Here is a 22790-nt window from a genome sequence, read left to right as displayed (position 1 = left end):
CTATGGCTCTAATTAGGTGCTTAAAAAAACACCATCCGCCACTGTAATTCATGAACCCGGCGTCCTGAAAGGGGCCTGACGCATGAAATAGGGGATGGTCGCGGCTGCCATGGATAGATTCATGCTAAGCATGAATCTATCCATTAACCATATAGGGGGTGGCGTGGATAGAGGAGGCGGCGCCCGTTGCGCTCTTAATGGACGGGTCATCCTGGTAATGAGGGAGGTGTGTTCCAGAGTGATAATACACGCTCTATTCTGTGATGCATTAAGGAAGTGCATGATGGGATATGTTCGACACGAAAATATGAAAGCAGAAAGCTTTTTTTTACATTTCAAACAGAGAGGTGAAAATTCAAAGCTTCCGTGGACAAGGTAAGTGAGAGATAAGCACATTGGGATGGCTTGGGAAGAAAAGACATTGGAAAACGCTTCTATTATAAAGAGTGAAATTCTGCCCAAAAATATGAACTTAGTCTGTAAAGTCCCATTTTGCAGCTGTACCTGTAGGTAATGCCGTGTACACACGGTGAGACTTTTCAGCAACAAAAGTCCGACGGCCTGTCCGACAGACTTTCAACGGACTTTTGACGGACTTCCGACAGACTTTTTAACGAACGGACTTGCCTACAAACGATCACACAAAAGTCCATCGGATTCGTACGTGATGACGTACACCGGACTAAAAGAAGGAAGTTGGTAGCCAATAGCTGCCCTAGCGTGGATTTTTGTCCGTCGGACTAGCATACAGACGAGCGGAGTTCTGGGTCCGGCGGAGTTACGATGTAAAGATTTGAAGCATATTCCAAATCTAAAGTCCGTCAGATTTGCAACTGGAAAAGTCCGCTGAAGGTCCGGTGAAGCCCACACACGATCGGATTGTCCGCCGGATTTGGTCCGTCGGCGTCCGTCGGACCAGTCTGGTCAAAAAAAGTCCGACCGTGTGTACGCTGCATAAGCCTTTAATGAAGATTACCTGTAGGTACAGTGAATCTCTCCTAAACTTGCACTGTTTAGATCTTAGGGGATATTCAGAAGGGATGCAGCTGGTGAAGTCTCCGGCCAATGCACTCTGAAGGGACGGCATACCTGTGCCATACCTTCAGAGCTCAGTGCCGTGGCCGGGCCTCTCACAGCGCATTTCCTAAACTTGCACTATTTAGGAGATATTCAGAGTGCATGCAGCCAGTAACGTCCCCGGCGCTTGTGCTCTGAAGGTCCAAAGCCCGTGCCGTAAATGGCAGCTCCTGCTTAGGAGTGACATCATCACGCCCCCCGCCACTCATGTAGCCGGAGGCTGTGAACCCAGAAGGAAGACTGGGTGAAGATAAGTCTCTCATAATACTAGCACATTATGACATTGCCTTGCAGGGGTGTTTTTTTTTTCTTTAAAAACTTTTTTCTTTCTTTACTACCACCAGTTTCAGTAATTTTCTCCCATCTGATTGGTCCAATCTTCTTCAAACAGCCTGGTGGCCCATAGAGATATCTGGCCCTGGAAACATCTGTCTGCTTCCAGGGTTGCGCATTCATCCCTAAACACAGGGATTGATTGAATATTGATTGATGAAATTCAGTGGATTCCAGTGGCACCTATAGATGCAAACAGCCACGGCTCCTCTCAGCCTGCCATTGCTTTGTACAGGCTATGCGGCAGCAGTAGGTTTGCCACTTTTTCTTTAAGCCAAACCCAAACACTTTAGCGGCTTTTTTTTTTTTTTTTTTTTTTTTTTTTTTTTTTTTAGTATACACTTTAGGAGAACAGCCCTGAGACACCTTTGGGCGATCCAAAGAGAAGAAAAGTTATGCGGTACGCATAGTGCTCCCTCACCCTTCTGTCAGACACTGTTCCAAGCCACATTCCTGTCTGAATAATGTGTCCGGGTTTCAGGCGGACTAAAACTCAGACACATGATTCAAAACCCGGACTGTTCAGGTGAATCCCGGGCAGGTGGCAACCCTAGGCACCAGCTGTTTACATACACCTCTCATGCCAGCCACACGAATCCGCTAATGCGTGCCACTGGAATCCATCAATCATTGGTGTGATTGACACCTTACTGTTGTGAAGTTGCCAATAGTCACAATTTTCCCGTGACATCCACGGATCTCTGCCCCATTTCCCGGGGCTGAGGCTGTCCCGGCCAGAATCCTGAGAAATCCGTTATGTCCCAGGCAGGGGGCCGACTGGGCCAGAATGTCTGATCCCCCCCCCCCCAAAAAAAAGTGGCACCGCTCTGCTGTCATTCGGCGCCGCCCACATAGTAATCTGGGTGGGCTTGGAGTCAGGAGTGGGTGATGAAGGGATAGGGAGGGATGTAACAAACCTGCTATTGGCTGAGGAGGTAGCAGGGGGCGGGCTGCACTGTGCTCTAGCCAATGGGTACCTGTCTATTATTGGCTATCCGTATGGAACTGCTGGGGAAACCGTGCTACTGAGGTGAGGAACAACAGAACATAAGTGTGTTATTAGTGAATAGTATTTAAATTCATGTAGAACAAAGTGTACGGAACCTGCATGTAGTAGGCAGGAGTGGCGTGTCTCTCTCTCTGTCTCTCTCTCTCTCACTTTCTCTCTCTTTCTTTCTCTCTGCCTCCCTCTATCCCTCTTTATCTCTCTCTCCCTCCGTCCCTCTCTCTTTCTTTCTCTCTGCCTGTCTCTCTCTTTCTCTTTTTTCTTTCAACATTCTCCACTATGTAAGCCATCTAAGACTCTATTTAACCACGCCCCTTTACGCTATGACCATTATTTAGCATAATTAAAACCACACCCATTTTCATAGCTCCCAACTGTCCCTGATTTCGAGGGACTGTCCCTGATTTCGAACAATGTCCCTCTGTCCCTCTTTCCTCCTCATTTTGTTCTGATCCATATAGTTGTATATAAAATTCACTTTTTATTTTTCAAAAACTGTTTCCCAGTGCTAAACCTTTCATCCAATTTCTAAATTGCTGCATTTGTACATTTCAAAAACCAATATAAAGGAATAGTAGTGGTAAAAAAAAAAAAAAGCCCTTGTGGTTTTAATTAACTTTTTTTTGGGGTTAATTCTCCTTTAAGAGGGTGTGGCAGGGGGCGTGTCCTATGCCTACATACGTTTGATAGTAGGTGTCCCTCATTCCCATTTCAAAATATCGGGAGGTATCCATTTTCTCCCTCAATTTTTACCTCCTACTAGGCCATAGCCCCCAACTGATTTTGAGGGACTGTCTCTGATTTGGATCAATGTCCTTCTGTCCCTCTTTCCCCCTCATTTGTCCCTCATTTTGGTCTGATCTATATAGTTGTATATAAAATGCACATTTTATCTTTCAAAAAGTGTTTCCCAGTGCTAAACCTTTCAACCAAATTCTAATTTGCTGCAATTGTTATTTTTAAAAGCCAATATAAAGGAATAGTAGTGGTAAAAAAAAAAAAAAAAAAAAGAAAGCACTTGCGGATTTTATTAACTTGGTTATGTCCCCTTTAAGGGGCGTGCTAGGGGGCGTGTCCTATGCCTACATATGTTTTCTAGTAGGTGTCCCTCATCCCCATGTGGAAATGTTGGGAGGTATTTACTAGGCCACGCCTACAAACTAATCTGTAGTATTTCAACAGTCTGAAATTTTCATTCAGCACTCCCTCATTTATTGTATGGTAATTTATGTATTTAATTATTATTTATGTATTCGTAATAATCAATTTATTATCATGAATTTATTGTTTCCTGGAATGTGTTGTCCTAGGAAGTGTCAGCTCTCCTGTCACGTGACAGGCTGTGAGGGTGACCTGGGCGCCTGCCTGGCCCTCATGACACAAGGTGACACAGCCGGTCTGCCCATATCTGCCTGATAAAATTCTTATCACACTTTTACAAATGCCACAACCTGGCAGATTCGTTACATTGACCTGATCGTATCCATCTGTTATGACGTTTATTCCGTGCGGTGAGTTTAAAGAAAAAGAAAAATGTTCCGTCGCTTTGCCTTAAGGCAGCGTGAGGACAGCTCCGACGTCATCAAACGGCGACGAAGCGGGTCCTGAGGTCCTTCCTGTTGGAGTAGCCCGGCGTCCTGACGGAGCCTGAGCTCACCACCATGTATTATAAGTTCAGCGGCTTCACTCAGAAGCTGGTCGGGGCGGCGCCGGTGGAGGCCTACAGTCCGCAGGTGAGAGGGGGATCCGGGGGCGGTGTGCTGGGAGGAGAGCCCGGCCTGGGGACTGACCTTCACCGGTTACTGACATTGACAGGGCTGCTCAGGACAAGCTGGAGAGAAAAACTACAAGTCCCAGCATGCATTGCTGCACTTCTCTCCCCCCTCTCTGCAGATGCAACAAATCAGTGCAAGATTATTATTTTTTTTTTTTTTTTGCTGTAAAGTGTTTTTTTCTTTTAGATTTGTATTAGATTTATAAAGGCAGAACAATGTTATCTCCGGGGCACAAGATTATGTATCGCTCATTTATACCTTTTAAAGAGTAATCCACACATAGTGGTGCAGACAGAGCTGACATGTATTCAGGAGGGGGTCCTGTCCTCTCTGACACTCTGTTATATTGTGCTCGACAGCCGAATGGCCTTTTTAAAGGGTGAAAACTGCCTTGTAACCCGTGAGCCTGGCCTACAGCGCATGGTTGTGGCACAGCTGTGTTTTTGTTTGATTACATTGGAGAAGGGGGGGTCATTGTTGCTGTTCTGTTGATTCCCTTTTTTTTTTTTTTTTTTTTTTTGGGGGTGGCGCGGGTACCTAGTTTTGACAGGTACCCGCTCCCACTTCCGCTCGGACCACCTAGGCGATCTGAGTAGAAGTTCTCCTCTCCCAGGAGATTGCCCAACCATTGAGGAAGCGCAGTGTGACTTGCGCATCCAGCTGTGAAGCCGCAAGCTGTCACAGCCAGGCGGCCATGTTTGTAATGCCGGGGAGAGGGAGAGAGCCGAAGGTTCAGGCGGCCGTGTTTCTGGATCCTGGGACAGGTGTGTGTTTATTAAGTCAGCAGCTACACGTTTTGCCAAGGTGTATTTTTTTTTTTTTTTTTTTTTTTAAATTGCGTTTGAAAGACCGCTGCGCAAATACGGTGTAACATAAAATATTGCAACAACCACCATTTTAGAGAGAGAGTATAAATATATGTGTGTGTGTGTATGTATGTATGTATGTATGTATGTGTTTGGGTGCTCCAGGTAAGTTTCTAGGAGAAAATGATTTTTACTTGTAATCAACAAATGTCAGAAAAAGGTTTAGTCTTTAAATGGTTAAACTTCCTTCATTTACACGCTGGAGTTCTTTCCTTTTGATAAAAGAAGGAAAAGATACTTTGTTTCTACTTTTTGTTGTAATAAAACTTGGCAGGCTGGCCAGATTTTTTTTTTTCTTCTTTCCCAGCTGTGAGAACTCTCTGCACTTGTTAGAAAGAATCGTGACATGCTGTTTTGAAGATCATGAAGAGAAAAAAAAGAATGTGATTCTTAACGATTAATCGCGTGTGTGTGTATATGTGTGTGTATGTGTATATATCTATATCTATCTATGATACGGCTCTTCTAGATAGGGGGCGTGATGCCAGCAGCTCGTTCCCGCTGTAAACACACACAGGAGGAGCCGAACAGACCACAGACTCTGTGCACCGCTAATCCTCGAGCAGAGCGGCAGAACAGCAGTCTACCTATGTAAATAAGGCATTGTGGCGTTCTGACAGGAGGGAAGAAATTTGTGTCTCTGCAAAGCAGGGACTAGGATCCATCGCTTCCCCCTTGTAAAAGCAGCTCTCACACTATAGTAAAACACGGGCTAGGCACATATTTAACCCTTTGATTGCCCCTGATGTTAACCCCTTCCCAGCCAGTGTCAGTAAAGTGGCAGTGCATATTTTTAGCACTGATCACTGTTAGTGTCACTAGTCCCCAAAAAGTGTCAGTGTCAAAATGTCTGCCGCAATATCGCAGTCCCGCTATAAGTCACTGATCACCACCATTACTAATAAAAAAAATAAATGTATAAATGTCCCTTAGTTTACAGATGGTCCAGCCGGAGCCGCACTCCATAACCAGGACACCGTGAAGCAGAGGAGGGGTGGAGACAACTCATGGTAACCGTGACACATTCTCACATCCCTTTGCCCCTCCTCTGCTACATGGTGTCCGAGTTACGGAGTGCGCTGTTGGATGGACCGCGTGCATTAGCATCAGCACGCCAAGGACCAGTGTTTTGGCTTTCAGCTGTCAGCAGGCCCCGTTGAGAGCTCTTTGCCTTGGACCTTACAGCAGCCATAGAGAGGTATGAGGAGTGGAGACATGTCTTTTTAACCTGCAATCTATGGTGGTTTACATATATTTTTAACAATAAACCAGGATGGATTTGATTTAAAGTGATTGTAAACTCTCCACTTTAGCTCATTCTACATAGAACAGGCAGATGATCGCTGCCTGTGAAATTTCACTTCCTCTAACGGTTTCTTCACAATCCATCCTGCAATCTGTAATGATGTCACCGGTGCATGCCCAGTTTGTAGCTTCTTTAACGACATGCTATGTGAGCCGTTTCACTATCCACAGTATGCCGGGTAATTTCCTTTCACTGAGAATGGCACAGAAAGGAAGCCTTGCGATACTTTGCTCTCCGCACCTTCCTGGATAGAGGCTTGGTTTATACGCAATCATGAATGCGCAAGATTTCAACAGGAAGGGAAGGGCGGAAAAGACTTCCACACCAGAGCCAGCAATCAATAGTAAGGATGGCATGGCTGATTCCCAGAAGAAGACATTTTATAAAAGCTAAAAAAGGTATTTACAAACTTAGTTTTAGTAACCTTTTTATAAGCAACACTTATAAATACACTGCTGGATGATAATATTTAAAAAAAAAAGGGAAAAAAAAGTCCAGGGTTTACTTCCTCTTTAAATCACTAGTAAAAAGGCTTAATTTAAATCAGTTTGCTTTAAATCATATTTTTTTAAAGAGCAACTGTCATCTCTGTCCCGCAGCGGCTCCTCCTCTGACCGCTGTTGACTCACCGACAGTCCCATTCACTTTAATGGGACAGCTGCTAATACGGCAGTGACACAACAAGGTGAGGGACGTGGCGGCAGCAGGTGAGTGGATGCTGCTAACAGGTGCTGCCATGATGGATCTGAAATGACAGGTGATCTTTAATTAAAGGGACTTATTCTTGCTGGTAGTTAGAATCTATAATATTTGCAAACAAAATGAAGGTTTCCTATTTAGAATAATAAGCTGTCAGGTTAGTAAAACAGCGATATCAGAACCGATTCATTCATACAGTTCAAGTTTACATAGATTTGTAAAACAATGGGATGAAGGAATATTCCTGAACTTTGTTTTATCTCATTGATGCTGTGAAATTTTGTGAATACATCAATGCAGTGCATGTTATCTCTGCTTGCAGAGCTTGGATTCATTGAATGAGTTTACCAAAAATGTAAATATTGCAGCATATACAGTCTCATAGTTGCATAGTAGGTGAGGTTGAAAAAAAACACAAGTCCATCCTACGAACCTCATGCTACATAACTAAGCTCCATTTCATGCTGAATAAACTAAATTATTAACCACTTGCTGCCCGCCATATAGCAAAATGACGTTGGAAAAGTGGTTGCGATATCCTAAATGGATGTCATATGACGTGGTGGCTCGCGCATCGCTGCGATCGTTGTTGCGGGGTGTCACTCTGACACACCGCAACTCCAATCTAGGTAAAGAGTCTCTGACGGAGACTCTTTACCACATGATCAGCTGTGTCCAATCACAGCTGATCACGATGTAAACAGGGAGAACTGTTTGTTTCAGGGTGGGGCTACACTGATTGTTTATCAGCGCGGCCCCCCCTCGGGTGCCCACCCAGGACCACCAGGGATGGCCACCGCTGATGACCACCAGTAATGGAATCCCAATTGGCCATGGGTGGCAATGTGTGCCCACACATGATGCCTATCAGTGCCAACCAGCAATACCTGCCAGTGTCTCCTAATCCGTGATGCCGCCTATCAGTGTAGCATGACCGCGCAATTGTAATTTAAACAGCACTAAAAGCTGAAAATTGGTTTGGGCAGGAAGGGGGGAAAGTGCCGGTATTGAGAATTGGTTAATGTATCTTAAATAGAAAACTTAAAGGGCAACGTACAGGTACGTTAATCTGCCTGTAGTGCCCTTCTGTCGCAGTATATCTGCGTGAGGCGATCGGGAAGCAGGTGAATTAAAAAAAAAAAAAATAAATAATAATTTGATTTATATCCACCCTGCAATAAACTGTATTACACTATGGCGATTGTGCCACATCTTGCAACTTACAGGACTTGAAAAATCTGCTACTGATAGCCTGGTGCTTGATACCACAGCATACTTTCAGAGCTTTAGTGGAGTCTGTTCTTTGACAGGATATGGGGGGGGGGGACAGTTTCCCTGAACTAGTGGTGCACCAAAATGAAACCTTCTGGTGCCAAAACCGATGTTCAGGATGTACTTGGCTGAAAACTGAAATGGACAGTTTAAAAAATAAAAATAAAAAACACACACCCTTAAAATTTTCCACATTTTGTTATCTTACAAACGTAAATGTATTTTATTGGGATTTTATGTGATAGACCAACGCAAAGTAGCACATAATTGTGAAGTGGAAGGAAAATGATAAATGGTTTAATTAAATGTGTGAAAAGTGTGGGGTACATTTGTATTCAGCCCCCCTGAGTCAATACTTTATAGAACCTCCTTTCACTGCAATTTACAGCTGCAAGTCTTTTTGGGGATGTCTCTACCAGCTTTGCACATCTAGAGAGTGACATTTTTGCCCATTCTACTTTGCAAAATAGCTCAAGCTCTGTCAGATTGGATGGAGAGTGTCTGTGAACAGCAATTTTCAAGTCTTGCCACAGATTCCCAATTGGATTTAGGTCTGGACTTTGACTGGGCCATTCTAACACATGAATATGCTTTGATCTAAACTATTCCATTGTATCTCTGGCTGTATGTTTAGGGTCGTTGTTCTGCTGAAAGTCTCAAGTCAGGTTTTTCTTCTAAGATTGCCCTGTATTTGGCTCCTTCCATCTTCCCACAGAAGGACAGTGCCACCACCATGTTTCATAACTAGAAAAATAAATAAAATAAAAAATCCTACAACATTTTTCTTTGTACTCCTCACCTTTGCAGTGCCATACAGTTTTTTGAAGCCATCAGTTCCAAAAACATTTATCTTGGTCTCAACACTTCAGAGTACAGAGTCCCAGTAGTCTTCTTTTTCAGCATGGGCCCTGGCAAATTCTAGGCGGGCTTTTTTGTGCGTGGGCTTTAGATGAGGCTTCATTCGTGGACAACACCCATGCATGCCATTCCTCTGCACACCACACGTCATTCCTAGGCTGGCCAGAGCCCCCATGCCGCCTCCAGTGAGCGCTATGACATTACGGAAGCTGCACAGCATCCCCAACCTGACCGCAATGGAAAAAAAAAATAGACAGCCCTGACTGATGGCAGCCAATCAGCAACCTGCTTGAACTGCCCGGCCAATCAGACGGCGGGATGGTCAAGACAGCATGCCTCATGCTGCCTAGAAAGTCCAATCAGCGGGCTGTTGGCTGCCCAACATGCGCAATGTGGGTGGGCCCAAACGCTAAGTTTAGTGGAGAGATGGGGCTAATCTGGTAGCATTCGTGTTTTTTTTTTTTTTTTTTTTTTTTTTTTTTTTTTCTTCTTCTATGGGCAAAATGCTGATAACCATAATTTCGGCCGATAGATCGGTGCATTCCTACCCTAAACCTATCAAATAAATTTGTGCATCATTGTAAAGCACAACTGTGAAAGAAAAAAGGATTACCCCATGCCTCTCTCTCTTCTGAGATGCTCTCTTGTGCAGTATTCCCCCACCACTGAGGGTACCTTCTAGGGCTGCAACTAACGATTATTTTCATAATCGATTAGTTGGCCGATTTATTGTTTCGATCGGATAAAATCATCAAAAAAAAATGAATGACTTTTTTTTTTTTTTTTTTCCGTTTTATGTCAAATAATAATGAGAAAGGGAGCGTTACACTCAAACTGCATCTTAACATAACTACTAATTCATTACTGACAATGCAATAAGGGGGCTCGCTCTGAATGGGAGAGGGGACCGTATTAGAGGGCGTTAGCTAGTTTGGAGACCAAGCGTTAGAGGGAGTAGGTTGAGAGGAAGAGAGGTATGTAGGACAGGAACTGGAGGGGTTTACGATAGAAAAGGAGTTTGGACAGGGGACCAGACCCAAAAGGGGGAGAGCGGGCTGGAGGAACTGGACCAGAGTGTGGGAAGGAGAAGTCTGTATTCCTCAAACTGACACCAGTGATGGGACACTATTCCCCCCCCCCCCCCAGAAACACCAATGATGGGGCACTATCCCCCCCCCCCCCCAGGAAAAACAAAGATGGGGCACTATTCCCTCCCATCACCATAAAACCAAATTTGGGGGCGCTATTTCTCTGCCCCCTCTGGAAAACCAAATTTGGGGGCGCTATTTCTCTGCCCCCTCTGGAAAACCAAAGATGGGGGCACTATTTCTCCGCCCCCTCTGGAAAACCAAAGATGGGGGCACTATTTCTCCGCCCCCTCTGGAAAACCAAAGATGGGGGCACTATTTCTCCGCCCCCTCTGGAAAACCAAAGATGGGGGCACTATTTCTCCGCCCCCTCTGGAAAACCAAAGATGGGGGCACTATTTCTCCGCCCCCTCTGGAAAACCAAAGATGGGGGCACTATTTCTCCGCCCCCTCTGGAGAATCAAAGATGGGGGCACCATTTCCCTTCCCCCCTCTCTGGAGAATCAAAGATGGGGCACTAATCTCCCCCCCCCCCCCCCCCCCGGAGAATCATAGATGGGGGCACTATTTCTTCCCTCCTCTGGAAAACCAAAGATGGGGGCACAATTCCCCGCCCCCCAGGGAAACCAGTGATGGGGCACTATTCTCTTCCACCCCCCCATCCCCCTGGAACACCAATGATAGGGCTCTATACCCCCCCCCCCCCAAGGAATACCAGTGATGGGGCACTATTCCTCCCTGGAACACTATTCTGCCCCCCCCCCCCCCCAGGAACACCAATTATGGGGCACTATTTCCCCCCCCATCTCCCAGGAACACCAATGATGGGGCACTACCCCCCCCCCAGAAATACTTATGATGGGGCACTTGTCCTCACAGAAATGCCTAAATTAATGTTTTGCTAAGTTCACTCACAGTACAGTACACTGAGTAATAGCCGCTACCTTATATCGCAGGTGCAGCTCGGCGCTCATGGCTGGTTCTCTCCTCCTCTCTATTCCCTCAAGGCAGCAGCGGGTGGGGCTGAGAATATCCCGCTGACGTCCGCGAGGAGGAGAGAGGCGGACGTGCCTGCTCACATGAGCGCCGCTGTATTCGATTAATAGTTTCAGCCCTAGTACCTTCCTTTACACCTTTTTGTGTACGCTCTAAGGTCTTGTGCTTGTAGAGTACAGCGTCTGAGTTGTTTTCTTTGCTGATAACTTTATATTTTGTCTAGACAGCTGAAATTTTTTTTAGGGAATTAGAGAGCTGTGTGGTGCAGTGGCAGATTATTTCAAAATCTAAAAGTGAAGGTTTTGGCAGCGGCAACATAATGAGATACCTTGATGATTTTTATAATGCTTTGTTGTTTCTACTGGTAAACCTGAAATGGAAGTTATCTGTTAACTATAGATGACCCATAACCAAAGATCTCTACCCTGGGTGTCTGGAGACCTTTCTGTGGATCTTGGTTCTAGAGGGACACGTGCCCAAATACCTCTACCCTAGGTGTTCTTCACACAACTGCAGGATGATGGCCTAATAATTCATTGTAGAGAACTGGTCCAAAGTGCTTTTCTTTTGTCAGGATTTTTTTTTTTTTTGTGCCCAGTTAGACAAAATTTGATAGTTCCCTATGGGTTTTTGTTTTATTTGCGTGTGGGCGAAAGCCGATGGAGTTTGCAGATACTAACTTTATGGATAATTACTTTTTACAGCCTAGTTGTTTACTTCTGAGTGTGTCAAAAGTACTCTGTAGTCATTAGGCTTTTTTTTATTTTATCTAGGCTTTGCTGTGATGTATGACTCAGCCTAAACTTCTTTTTTTTTTTTTTTTTTGGCAATTTTGAAAACACTTTTCTGAACTCTTTACAGCGTATAAGTGTTTGTTAACCTAAAAACTTCCTGTTTATCCTGTCCTTCCTCTCCCCCCTCCTTCCCTGCCTGTTGGCTCCTATGTCAGGGCAGATTATTCCTCATTTCAAAGTGGTGCTCACGTGACCGGCTGGCTCTCTCCTTTTCTCCTCATCTCCCGACTGAGGTCAGCGGGGGAATCTCGGTCCTGCAAGCTGTATCTGTCAGACGGGGAGCTGAGAGTCCGCCGGTCACGTTAGCGATGCTCTGAAATGGGGTCTAATCTGCTTTTTTTTTTTTTTTTTTTTAATATAAAACACAGAAGAACCTATTGTTAGGAAATGGACAGTATTATATGGTTCTTGCAGTGGGTTAACCACTTTAGGGTCAGTTGGCGTTAGAAACTCAACTTTTTGCTTGGAATAGCTCTTTAACCACTCTTACGGCCTCTCTGCCCGTGCCAGTTTTCAGCGCTGCTGCACTTTAAATGGCAATTGCTACACTGTACCCATATGAGATTTTTTTTCACACAAAAAGGGCTTTCTTTTGGTGGCATTTAATCACCTCCCTGGGTTTTTTTTATCTTTTTGCTAAACAAACGAAAAAAGACTGAAAATTTTTGAAAAAAACATTTGTCGTAGTTTGTTATAAAATGTTACATGTTAAATTACATTTTTCTCCCTCACTGATGAGGTGGCACTGTTGGGACTGCACTGATAATGGAGACACTGATAATCAGTTCCCTGATTATCAGTGTAGTTGTTGCTTTCGCAGAAGTCTGTTATTGGCTCTCCTCTTGCTGTCTGCAGCTAACCGGCTTTTGTATACATTAGAGCTGCACGATTCTGGCTAAAATGAGAATCACAATTTTTTTGCTTAGAAGATAGATCACGATTCTCGCGGCGTAACATCATATTTCACATTAAAACAAAAAAAATTGTGCTAACTTTACTGTTTCGTGTTTTTTGTTTTGTTTTATTTTTGGTTTTTTTTGGTTTTTTTGTTTTGTTTTTTTTTATTTATTGAAGTGTGTTTTTTTTTTTTTTTTTTTTTTCCCAAATAATTGCATTTGAAAGACCGCTGGGCAAATACAGTGTGACATAATATATTGCAGCAATTGCCATTTTATTCCTGTGTGTGTATGTGGGTTCCAAGTAAATTTTTTTTTTTTTTTTTTTTTGCAAAAAATATTGATTTTAACTTAAAGAAGTGTCAGAAAAAGATTTAGACTTTAAGTGGTTAAACTTCCTACATTTACACATTGTTTAAAACTTGGCATGGGGTTATTTGTTTACACAGAAGTTTATCCCTTTCATCTAAGAAGGAAGTTACAATGTTTCAAGTTCTAAACTTGGCAGACTGCCCAGATGCTTTCTTTTGACAGCTGAGTGAGCGGATAATCTCTCAATTTGTTTTTGTATGAAAGATTTGGCAAACTCAGCAGGACAGATTGTCAGAGGGGGTGAATCGAGATCACGATTTTTTTAACAATTAATTGTGCAGCTCTAGTATACATCGTGATCAGCTATTATTGGACACAGCTGATCATGTGGTAAAGGGCCACTGTAATTGGCCCTTTTCCCCAATCTATCGTAGGCTCAAAAAAAATTCCAGGGGCCCAGGACATGCAGTTCCAGTTGCCAGGCAGGTAATTTAGTTTCCCTCTTCCCTCTTCCCTCTTCCCTCTTCCCTCTTCCCTCTTCCCTCTTCCCTCTTCCCTCTTCCCTCTTCCCTCTTCCCTCTTCCCTCTTCCCTCTTCCCTCTTCCCTCTTCCCTCTTCCCTCTTCCCTCTTCCCTCTTCCCTCTTTTCCTCCTTGGTATCTATTTACTCGGTACCACCTTATATTTTACCAAAACATTGGTTGATTTATTGCGTTCTTGTGCCCTAAAATTAACTTCAGTGTGTTTTTTGTTTTGTTTTTTCTGAAATGTTTGCATTTCCTAGACCTTTGCAGTAATATCGCGTGACATCCCTTGAAATTACCTAGCGAGAAAACAGTCTCCTAAATTCTATAAATTATTTTTAATTATCTGCCTCATGGAACCTGCAGTGCAACTATAAGTCATTTTATAGCTTTTATTATATTCTGCAGTTTTATGCTCTGAACAGAAAATATAGCTTTGTTTAAAAAAAAAAGTCTGGCTCCTAGATTCAAAGCAAATTGTTCAAGCCCTGGTTGGATTGGCGGCTGCAGCCCCGATCTGTGTATTCTGACAGCGGGGAGACCCCACCACTGTCAGAACACAGTTGTGCAGGAGGGAGGATTCCCCATCCACACAACGAATGAACAAAAAACTGAAAATGTGTATGGAATGCCTTAGTTTGGTTGCTTTTGCCGCCTCGTGAGGATGAGTTCTGTGAAAACCTGTGGTTTATAGCTAGAAGTAGATGTCTTTGAACCTGTGACTTCTACTTTTTTCAAGGATATACTAGACAGTTGAAGTTTTGTCACGTCTGTGGACACCTTCATGTGATAAGTGTGCAGGAAATGTTCTGATTACAGCAACATTTAGAGGTGAACAGAGTCCAGCTCACCTCTTATCTGGGCTTCTGACTGTTTTTGGCTTGGAGGGACAGATTCCCCTCTACAATCACGATTTTCTCTTGCGTTGTTGCTGGAGAAATGTGAACGTGGGCAGAAAAGAATGTAACAGTCAGCTTGCCGGAATGACCTTCATCTACAAAGACATATAGTGTAGGAGCTCTTGTGAGAACAATACCAGGTATGTTCTCTATCAGAGGAGTATTCTCCTCCATACTGCTTGTTGGTTGTCTGAAGAAATGTTCATAAAGAGTTGTTGAGCCTGTTCATGAAAAGCATTTTAGACCTTTATCGTTGCCTCTTATTTAGAAATATGACAATGAATTTGACACTTCTTCATTTTAAATGGAATCTTCACAGTGGATTATAATTTTCAGATGTTCTTATTGAATAGATAAAGAGAATTTTCTGCTTTCTCTAAATTCCCTCCTCTTTGATACTATTTGATTTAATTGAAGGGAAAAGTTTGAACACTGGTAGTATACAGGTTTTCTTTCATGGTTATGGAGTTCCTTTTTAGTGACTGATCATGCCTTTTTCAAAGGCTGTAGAGGTTTAAAGAGAACCAGTCACATATATTTTATATGGGCATAAAAGGGGTTGTAAAGTCAGAAGCTAAAAAACCTTTTGTGTACAGCAGCCCCCCTCAGCCCCACTAATACTTACCTGAGTCCCATCTCTGTCCAGTGATGTCCACAAGTGTCTTGGCTGTCTGGGACTCTGCCTCTTGATTGGCTGAGGCACAGCAGCGGCGCCATCGGAAGAGAGGGCCCTCCAGCTGTTTCAGAACAGGTCCCATCATGCATTTGGGAGTAATTGTAACTGCCAGCCTTGCAATGCCTCATGGAAAATGTAGTTCCACAACAGCTGGAGGGCCCCAGGTTGCCTACCTCAGCTTTACAGTGTGAATGGACCTTAAAATCGCTTATCACAGCCACACACTTCTGAAATGGAAAAGTAACAAAGCATATCCTTCTATAGTGTGTACTTGCCTTGATCCAAAGCACCTAGTCTGATTTCTGACTTTTCTGTCATTTCTCTTTCTGCATGAATCCCTTCTGACAGTCTTTTTTTTTTTTTTTTTTTTTTTTTTTTTTTTTGTTCCCAGCGGTTTAGACATTAATGGCTGTGTGTTGAGTTATTTTGAGGGGACAGCAAATTGACACTGTTATACAAGCTGTACACTCACTACTTTACATTGTAGCAAAGTGTCATTTCTTCAGTGTTGTCACATGAAAACATATAGTAAAATATTTACAAATATAAGGGGTGAGTGTGTATTGCGGTCGGCAAATGGTTAAAATGTAGCTAAAAGAAACCTGAAGATTAGCTGTAACTCTACATACATGCATACTTTTCTATTAATATATATGCTTTTATCCCTCGCTGACGATGTCCCGTAGGACGTAACGCGTATGGGGGGGGAGGAGCTATCTTGCGGACGTCACCCGCTGCCATCTCTGGCATACCGCTGTTTCTTACTACTGTATTTTACTGGTCTTATCGCTACATGTTGCTTTATTTTATGTTACGGCCATAATAGTTTTTACTATGGATTATTTTAATAAAGGCACATGACGGAGGGCACTTAGATTGTGTCTATTTTACTTAAATATCCCGCCCTGGAAGATCTGGTTCCATTTCTGCACCGGCCAACTGTCTCCATCCCATTGTGAATACAAGCGCTTTTGACCTTCTGTTAGCTCAGAGTTCCACCATATCTGGTAAGAATATTGACTTGTTGGTGGAGGGTTTGTCACTCAGAACATTCAGTGGATTGGAATTTCTCTTCCCACGAGGTGTCTTCGTCTTCTACGTTTTGAGAACCCATTTGGTTTCTTTATATGTGTTTATGGACTTACTGTTTTATTGGCGCTCACTAACTTAATTTTTTAATAAACATTGGAGGTGTTGTGATCAGCCTATAGTGCACAGCTTGCATTTTTCTTGTATCTGATTATTGTTTCTTTATTTCATGCTTTTATCCCACATGGATTACCTTGCCAATTGGAGATTTACAACAAAAGGTTGGGTATATGCTTATTGACATTTCAGCAAGTACCAGATGAATTTTAAACTGTGTAGCCCTGTCTGTTCAACAGAAGCCGATCGTTGGTTCTGCTTCGGTTTAATGGGTCCTGCTGGAAAACCAGCATTCAATCAGCTTCTGCAGTCAATGGCTGCAGCACTGATCAGTGTATTCTGATTTGGGGGCAGCAGTTAGAATACAATAGTGCAGCAGAGGAGATCCATGCATCCACATCGCTTGTGTGGACGCAGGAATTTGATTTTTTGTTTTTGTGCAAGCCTGCTGGTTGAATGAAGTGTAGTTATCCAACTTAATTTCTATGCAAGTTTACCAGACTCCTTGTGCCACATGTCCCTCACCCTCACCCTATAGACCAGGGATCTCAAACTGGCGGCCCTCCAGCTGTTGTGAAACTACAAGTCCCATCATGCCTCAACCTGTGGGAGTCATGCTTATAACTGTCAGCCTTGCAATGCCTCATGGGACTTGTAGTTTCGCAACAGCTGGAGGGCCGCCAGTTTGAGACCCCTGCTATAGACTGTGTCTGTCTCCAATCGTGGTGTTACTGACAGGAATTTTGGCTCTTCAGTTTTGTACACTGAAATGATTCAAGATGGCATTGCCAGGTGAAGCAAAATGGGTAGTATGGTTCTCATGCCAGGCTGATGGGGCTCCAATAATACAAGTCTGTAAATTGTCAGGTTTTATTTATTGAGAGGCACTCATCGTTTTTTCAGAGGTTTCATTTAATCCCATAGATATTGATATGAACAGATTAGACCATCTATCTCCAACATTATATAAAAAATCCAATATACAATAAATATGACAGAAGAGCCTGATCAAGTTGTGTGATAACATACCATTTCTCACCTCACTATTTGTTAAAGATCCGATATGTACAGGATTCTTTATTTAGCTCATTGATTTAACCACTTAAGGACCAGCCTCGTTTTTGGATTTTAGGTGTTTACATGTTTAAAGCAGGTTTTTTTGCTAGAAAATTACATAGAACCCCCAAACATTATATATGTTTTTTTTTTTCTAACACCCTAGAGAATATAATGGCGGTCGTTGCAATACTCCTTTTTTTTTTTTTTTTTTTTTTTTTTTATTTGCGCAGCGGTCTTATAAGCGTGCTTTTTTTGGAAAAAATTCCCTTTTTTTAATAAAAAAATAAGACAACAGTAAAGTTAGCACAATTTTTTTTTTATATTGTGAAATATAATGTTACGCCAAGTAAATTGATACCCAACATGTCACGCTTCAAAATTGCGCCCGCTCGTGGAATGGCGTCAAACTTTTACCCTCAAAAATCCATAGGCGACGTTTAAAAACTTCTACAGGTTGCAGGTTTTGCGTTACAGAGGAGGTCTAGGGCTAGAATTATTGCTCTCGCTCTACCGGTCGCGGCGATACCTCACATGTGTGGTTTGACCACCGTTTTCATATGCGGGCGCTACTCGCGTATGCGTTCCCTTCTGCGCACAAGCTCGTCGGAACGTGGGGGGGCTTTAAAAAAAAAAAAAAAAAAAAATTTTTTTATTATTTTATTTATTTTTACACTGTTTAAAAAAAAAAAATTGTGTCACTTTTATTCCTATTACATGGAATGTACACATCCCTTGTAGAAAAAAACATGACAGGACCTCTTAAATATGAGATCTGGGGTCAAAAAGACGTCAGATCTCATATTTACACTAAAATGCAATAAAAAAAAGTCATTGAAAAAAATATGCCTTTTTTTAAGAGGCGTGGGCGGAAGTGACGTTTGGGCGTACATCGGCGTGCGGCGGTCCGGAAGTGGTTAAACACACCAGTCATGCATTCCGTGATGAATGGTAACTTCAGATTTTGGTGTAGCACAAACCTCATGCCCAATAACCATTCTCTTCTCTTCTGTAGGGGTTCCGACCATTCGCTCACCCTGAGGCTCCAGCGCCAATTTTTGCAACACCAACAAAACTTCCAGGTGAAGCCTCTGCTTCTGACGCCTTGATCAAAAACCGAGTGCCAGAGCTACAGAAACTCTTCCAGGTAATTAATGGAACATGAATGCTAAGTAATAAAATGTGATTCTTTTATCGTGTGCACATAAGGAAAGAGGTGATGGTTATTATCTACTTCTGTAGCATTTTGTCATCTTAGAAATCGCAGCACATCCAGTCTTGTAAAGGAGTGTCATTTACTGCTTCTGTTGACTTTTGAGGCCTTTACTGCAGAATGATGAATGTTTGACTGTCATGTTGTCAGCCTTTTTGTCTTAAAGTGGTTGTAAATGTTTGCTTTTTTATTTATTTTCATAAAAATAACAAACCTGTTATACTTGCCTGCTCTGTACAAGGGTTTTGCACAGAGCAGCCCCAATCCTCCTATTCTGGGGTGCCCCGCCGGCGCTCCTGGCTGCTCCCCTCCATTGGGTACCCCCACAGAGAGCCGCTTTCCCTGGGGGCACCCATGTGCGTGTGCTCCCGAGTTCCACTGCTGCATCCATTGACAGACAGCGGTAGTCAGCCCCGCCCCTGCTCCTGTGTCACTGGATTGACAGCAGTGTGAGCCAATGGGTCCTGCTGCTATCAATCTGTCCAATGAGGAGAGAGGCTGAAGCCGCTGGGCTCGTGCCCATTGCTGGAACGGATTGGGTGCAGGTAAGTAAAAGGGGGCGGGGCGCCTGCAGCAAAAAAAAAAAAAACGTTTTTCACCCCTAATGCATAGAATGCATTCAGGTGAAAAACTTTAAAGCAGAGCTCCACCCTAAAGTGGAACTTCCGCTCATTGGATTCCCCCCCCCCCCTCCGGTGCCACAATTGGCACCTTTCAGGGGGAGGAGGGTGCAGTTACCTGTATAATACAGGTATTTGCACCCACTTCCGGGAATAGCTAGCTGCAGATGCCCGCCCCCACCTTCCCTGTTGTGTTCTGGGAAACACACAGTTCCCACAACACAACGGGGACCAGTGAAGACGCGCAGCGCGACTCGCGCATGCGCAGTAGGGAACCTGGCAGTGAAGCCGCAACGCTTCACTTCCTGATTCCCTGACCGAGGATGGCGGCGGGGGCAGCCGAGAACCGAGCGATTGCTCGTCGTCTGCTGCCGACATCGCGGGCACCCTGGACAGGTAAGTGTCCATTTATTAAAAGTCAGCAGCTGCAGTATTTGTAGCTGCTGGCTTTTAATAATTTTTTTTTTTAAGGTGGACCTCCTCTTTAAGCTTCAGTGCCTGGGATAGATTTTCATCACTGTAGCCATTGGCATTCAAGTCAATACCAGTTATATTTTACTGGTCTTAAATACCAGCTCTTCTTCTTCCCTGCCCACACAGCCAGTGCAGCATTCCAGTGATTTTGAAAGCCATGGTGGTCTTCCCTTTTTTCCCCATGATCAATCAGAATCACTCTGATTGTTCTGGAAGAAGACCACAGCTTTGAAATTTCCGGACTGCTGCACCGGCACTGAAAGTCAATCATCCACAGAGGTACGTGCAAGCAGATACCAGGAGGGTGGGGCCTGTGTGTGTGTGTGTGTGTGTGTGTGTGTGTTTTTTTTTTTTTTTTTTTGGTTTTTTTTTACGTTGAACTTAGGGCTCATTCAGATGGGCACGGAGTCCCATCTACAATGTAAGCCACTGTCTGCTGCGTGTGAATGCATTGACACTATTGCAAGTCAAAATGTGACACTCCTCCAGACATGGTGGGGTTGATTTACTAAAACCGGAGAGTGCAAAATGTTACAGCTGTGCATGGTAGCCAGTCAACTTTTATTTTCAACTTGTTCAGTTAAGCTTTGACAAAAAAACCTGGAAGCTGTTGGTTTCTATGCAAAACTGCACCGGATTTTGCAATGTCCAGTTTCACTAACTCAACCCCATTGTGTCTGCGTTTGGATCCGTGTACCTGCTCTTGACTGCATATCCAACTTTGATCTGCAGTTGTTTCCGTGCAGCAGTTCCATCTGCAAACACTTCTATGGGCTGCCTGCATGCAGCTTTGGCATGGATTCACATTGACACATTAACTTTTTGGTAAACTTTGGGACGATGCCTCCAGGGGCCTAAATCTCTTTGACACACCCCCTCCATAGTAAATCAATTTGAGGTGGATTCACATACGCTCTTCCCTCCCTAATAGGAACACAGACCTCAAAAGTCCGACAGGTTCTCTGCCGCCTCTAAAACTTAATGTTCTGGCTGGGGTTGAGCCTTAACCTATATTAGAATATTTTGACAGAGTGGGAATAATCTTTATAATCAATGACTGGAAGGGAGTGTGTGGATGACGAAGAGAAAAGGCCTCTTTGCTTCTGCCACCTGTAGGAATAGATCTACTGTTCCTACCTCCTCAGGGCTGTATATGATCTGCAGTGACATGTCAATTGTGTTGATGTGTCAGACTTCCGCTTCTGTGTTGTCACTCCCTTGCTGACCTGGAATGCTGCCAAATTTCCTGCAAGTGTATGACGTCTTGGAACCAGGGCAGCGGTCCCTTTGTGAACCTGGCTACGGTGAGCTGTTGCTAGCAACTGGATTACTGTTGTGTCATAGTGCTTTAGTGTGCTCAGCTATGTTTAAGACTGTAAATGAAAGCTTGAACTTCTAATATATTCATACCAAGTTTGTCCTTTTTTTTTTTTTTTTTTTTTTTTTTCTCTTCAGAAACCTGATGGCATACCTGTCCACTTAAAAGGAGGATATTCCGACAGACTTCTGTACCGAACCACTATGGCATTAGCACTTGGAGGGACCATCTATTGCCTCATAGCGATCTTCATTGCCTCACAGCCCAAAAAAAATAAATAATTCTGGGACTGATCAGAGCAAATGTCAAACATCTAAAATTTTATTTTTGTCTATCTTACTGAGCGTTTTACATGTTACTGTTGTGTTCCAAAAACAATAGTTTTACTTTGGGGGAGTTGCGGGGCAAAAAGGTGTTCCGGCCATTTCCTCAATCAAATGGGCTGTGAGTACTATTCAAATTAAGGAATTATTATAAAGCCTGCTGTATTTTTTGGTAATTCCTCTTCCATTCCTATGAATACACTCTTATGCAGATTTAAGTGATCTTTCTGAACAGAGCCCTAACCAGGATATGATGCAGAATGGTTGTGGGGTTTTTTTATTTTTATTTTTTATTCAATTGTCAAGCTGCTCAGGTCATCTTACCAGGTTGATTTAACTCTTGTAACACACAGGTTGTGTTAATGAACCTATGAGCTATGGAATTAAAGTAAAGGGTCACATGTACAGTGAAAGCAAGACTTCTGTGCAAAATACGGAGCACAATAAATATTTTCCATCCATAATGAGTAGAATTGTCTTGTTTAGGGATCTGTTGATTTCAAAGGGAATGCTGAACAGCACAGCGAGTGCTGCCTTTCTGTAGTTTGCTGATAGACTTTATTTTAGAGCGATAACTGCCAGCATAAAATTTATACTCATGCATTTCTATTTTTTGTTTAAAGTGGACCAGAACCCAATAAATGAATAACTGCTATGTTATAGTAAACATCTAAAAAAAATTTTACTTGTGCCTAAACTTTGCTCTAAAATTTTTGACTTTTTTTTTGTTTTTTTTTGTTTTGTTTTTGTCCTGAACTCCTGAAAGATAGCGGTGCACTTTGTGCTATGATCCCCATAGCATTGCTACATCTGACTGCTAGTCTCTGGAGATTTGGTGATGTCCATACTGCTCTGCTCAGTGTTCTCCTTGCTGGTGAGGAAGCTGTATGGAGAGGGACCTGCAGTCCATTCATCTCCCTGCTTCTTATTTTTTCCTTCTATGTATCTGTTCTGCAGTCAATCATTAGACCATCAGTATTCGCAAGAAAAGCAAAGCCTTGATCCTTTACCAAGCTGGCTGCCTCCCATAGAGACACTGCAGAACAAAGCATAATACGATTACAATAAAGAAAATATGAGCTGTAGAGAGTCTACAGGCAATACTAGTGACTAGTTATTTGCTTTCTGCCTGCTTTTTTTTGGCATAGCTACAGTTCAGGTAAGGGATCAACCAATATCGTTTTTTCGGTGCCAATACGATACCGATAGTTCGGCAACCTCTCAGGCCAGTAGCCAATATTGTCTGCCAATATTCAGTACATTT

At 43.2% G+C, this 22790-nt stretch overlaps 1 protein-coding gene across 1 annotated transcript; it reads left to right on the top strand.

Annotated features, from left to right (window-relative positions):
- Nucleotides 1–3981: 3981 nt before the first annotated feature.
- Nucleotides 3982–21990, top strand: COX7A2L (cytochrome c oxidase subunit 7A2 like). Its single transcript, XM_073628450.1, has 3 exons — nt 3982–4149; nt 18594–18725; nt 21341–21990. Exons 1-3 carry the CDS (start codon nt 4078–4080, stop codon nt 21482–21484), a joined length of 348 nt encoding a protein of 115 aa, XP_073484551.1. The 5' UTR covers nt 3982–4077; the 3' UTR covers nt 21485–21990.
- The last annotated feature ends 800 nt before the right edge of the window (nt 21991–22790 follow it).

Source organism: Aquarana catesbeiana, linkage group LG04 (genome assembly GCF_042186555.1).
Source record: "Aquarana catesbeiana isolate 2022-GZ linkage group LG04, ASM4218655v1, whole genome shotgun sequence".
NCBI lineage: Eukaryota > Metazoa > Chordata > Amphibia > Anura > Ranidae > Aquarana > Aquarana catesbeiana.
Note: the sequence above shows the minus strand (reverse complement) of the source record. Positions and strands in the feature narration are given on the sequence as shown.

Bases quoted from the DNA above. Each gene is read 5' to 3' on its own strand.
- COX7A2L (XM_073628450.1), top strand. From the start codon at position 4,078: ATGTATTATAAGTTCAGCGGCTTCACTCAGAAGCTGGTCGGGGCGGCG. The intron at 4,150-18,593 runs GTGAGAGGGGGA...TCTCTTCTGTAG, and splicing joins TGGAGGCCTACAGTCCGCAG to GGGTTCCGACCATTCGCTCA. The intron at 18,726-21,340 runs GTAATTAATGGA...TTTTCTCTTCAG, and splicing joins AGCTACAGAAACTCTTCCAG to AAACCTGATGGCATACCTGT.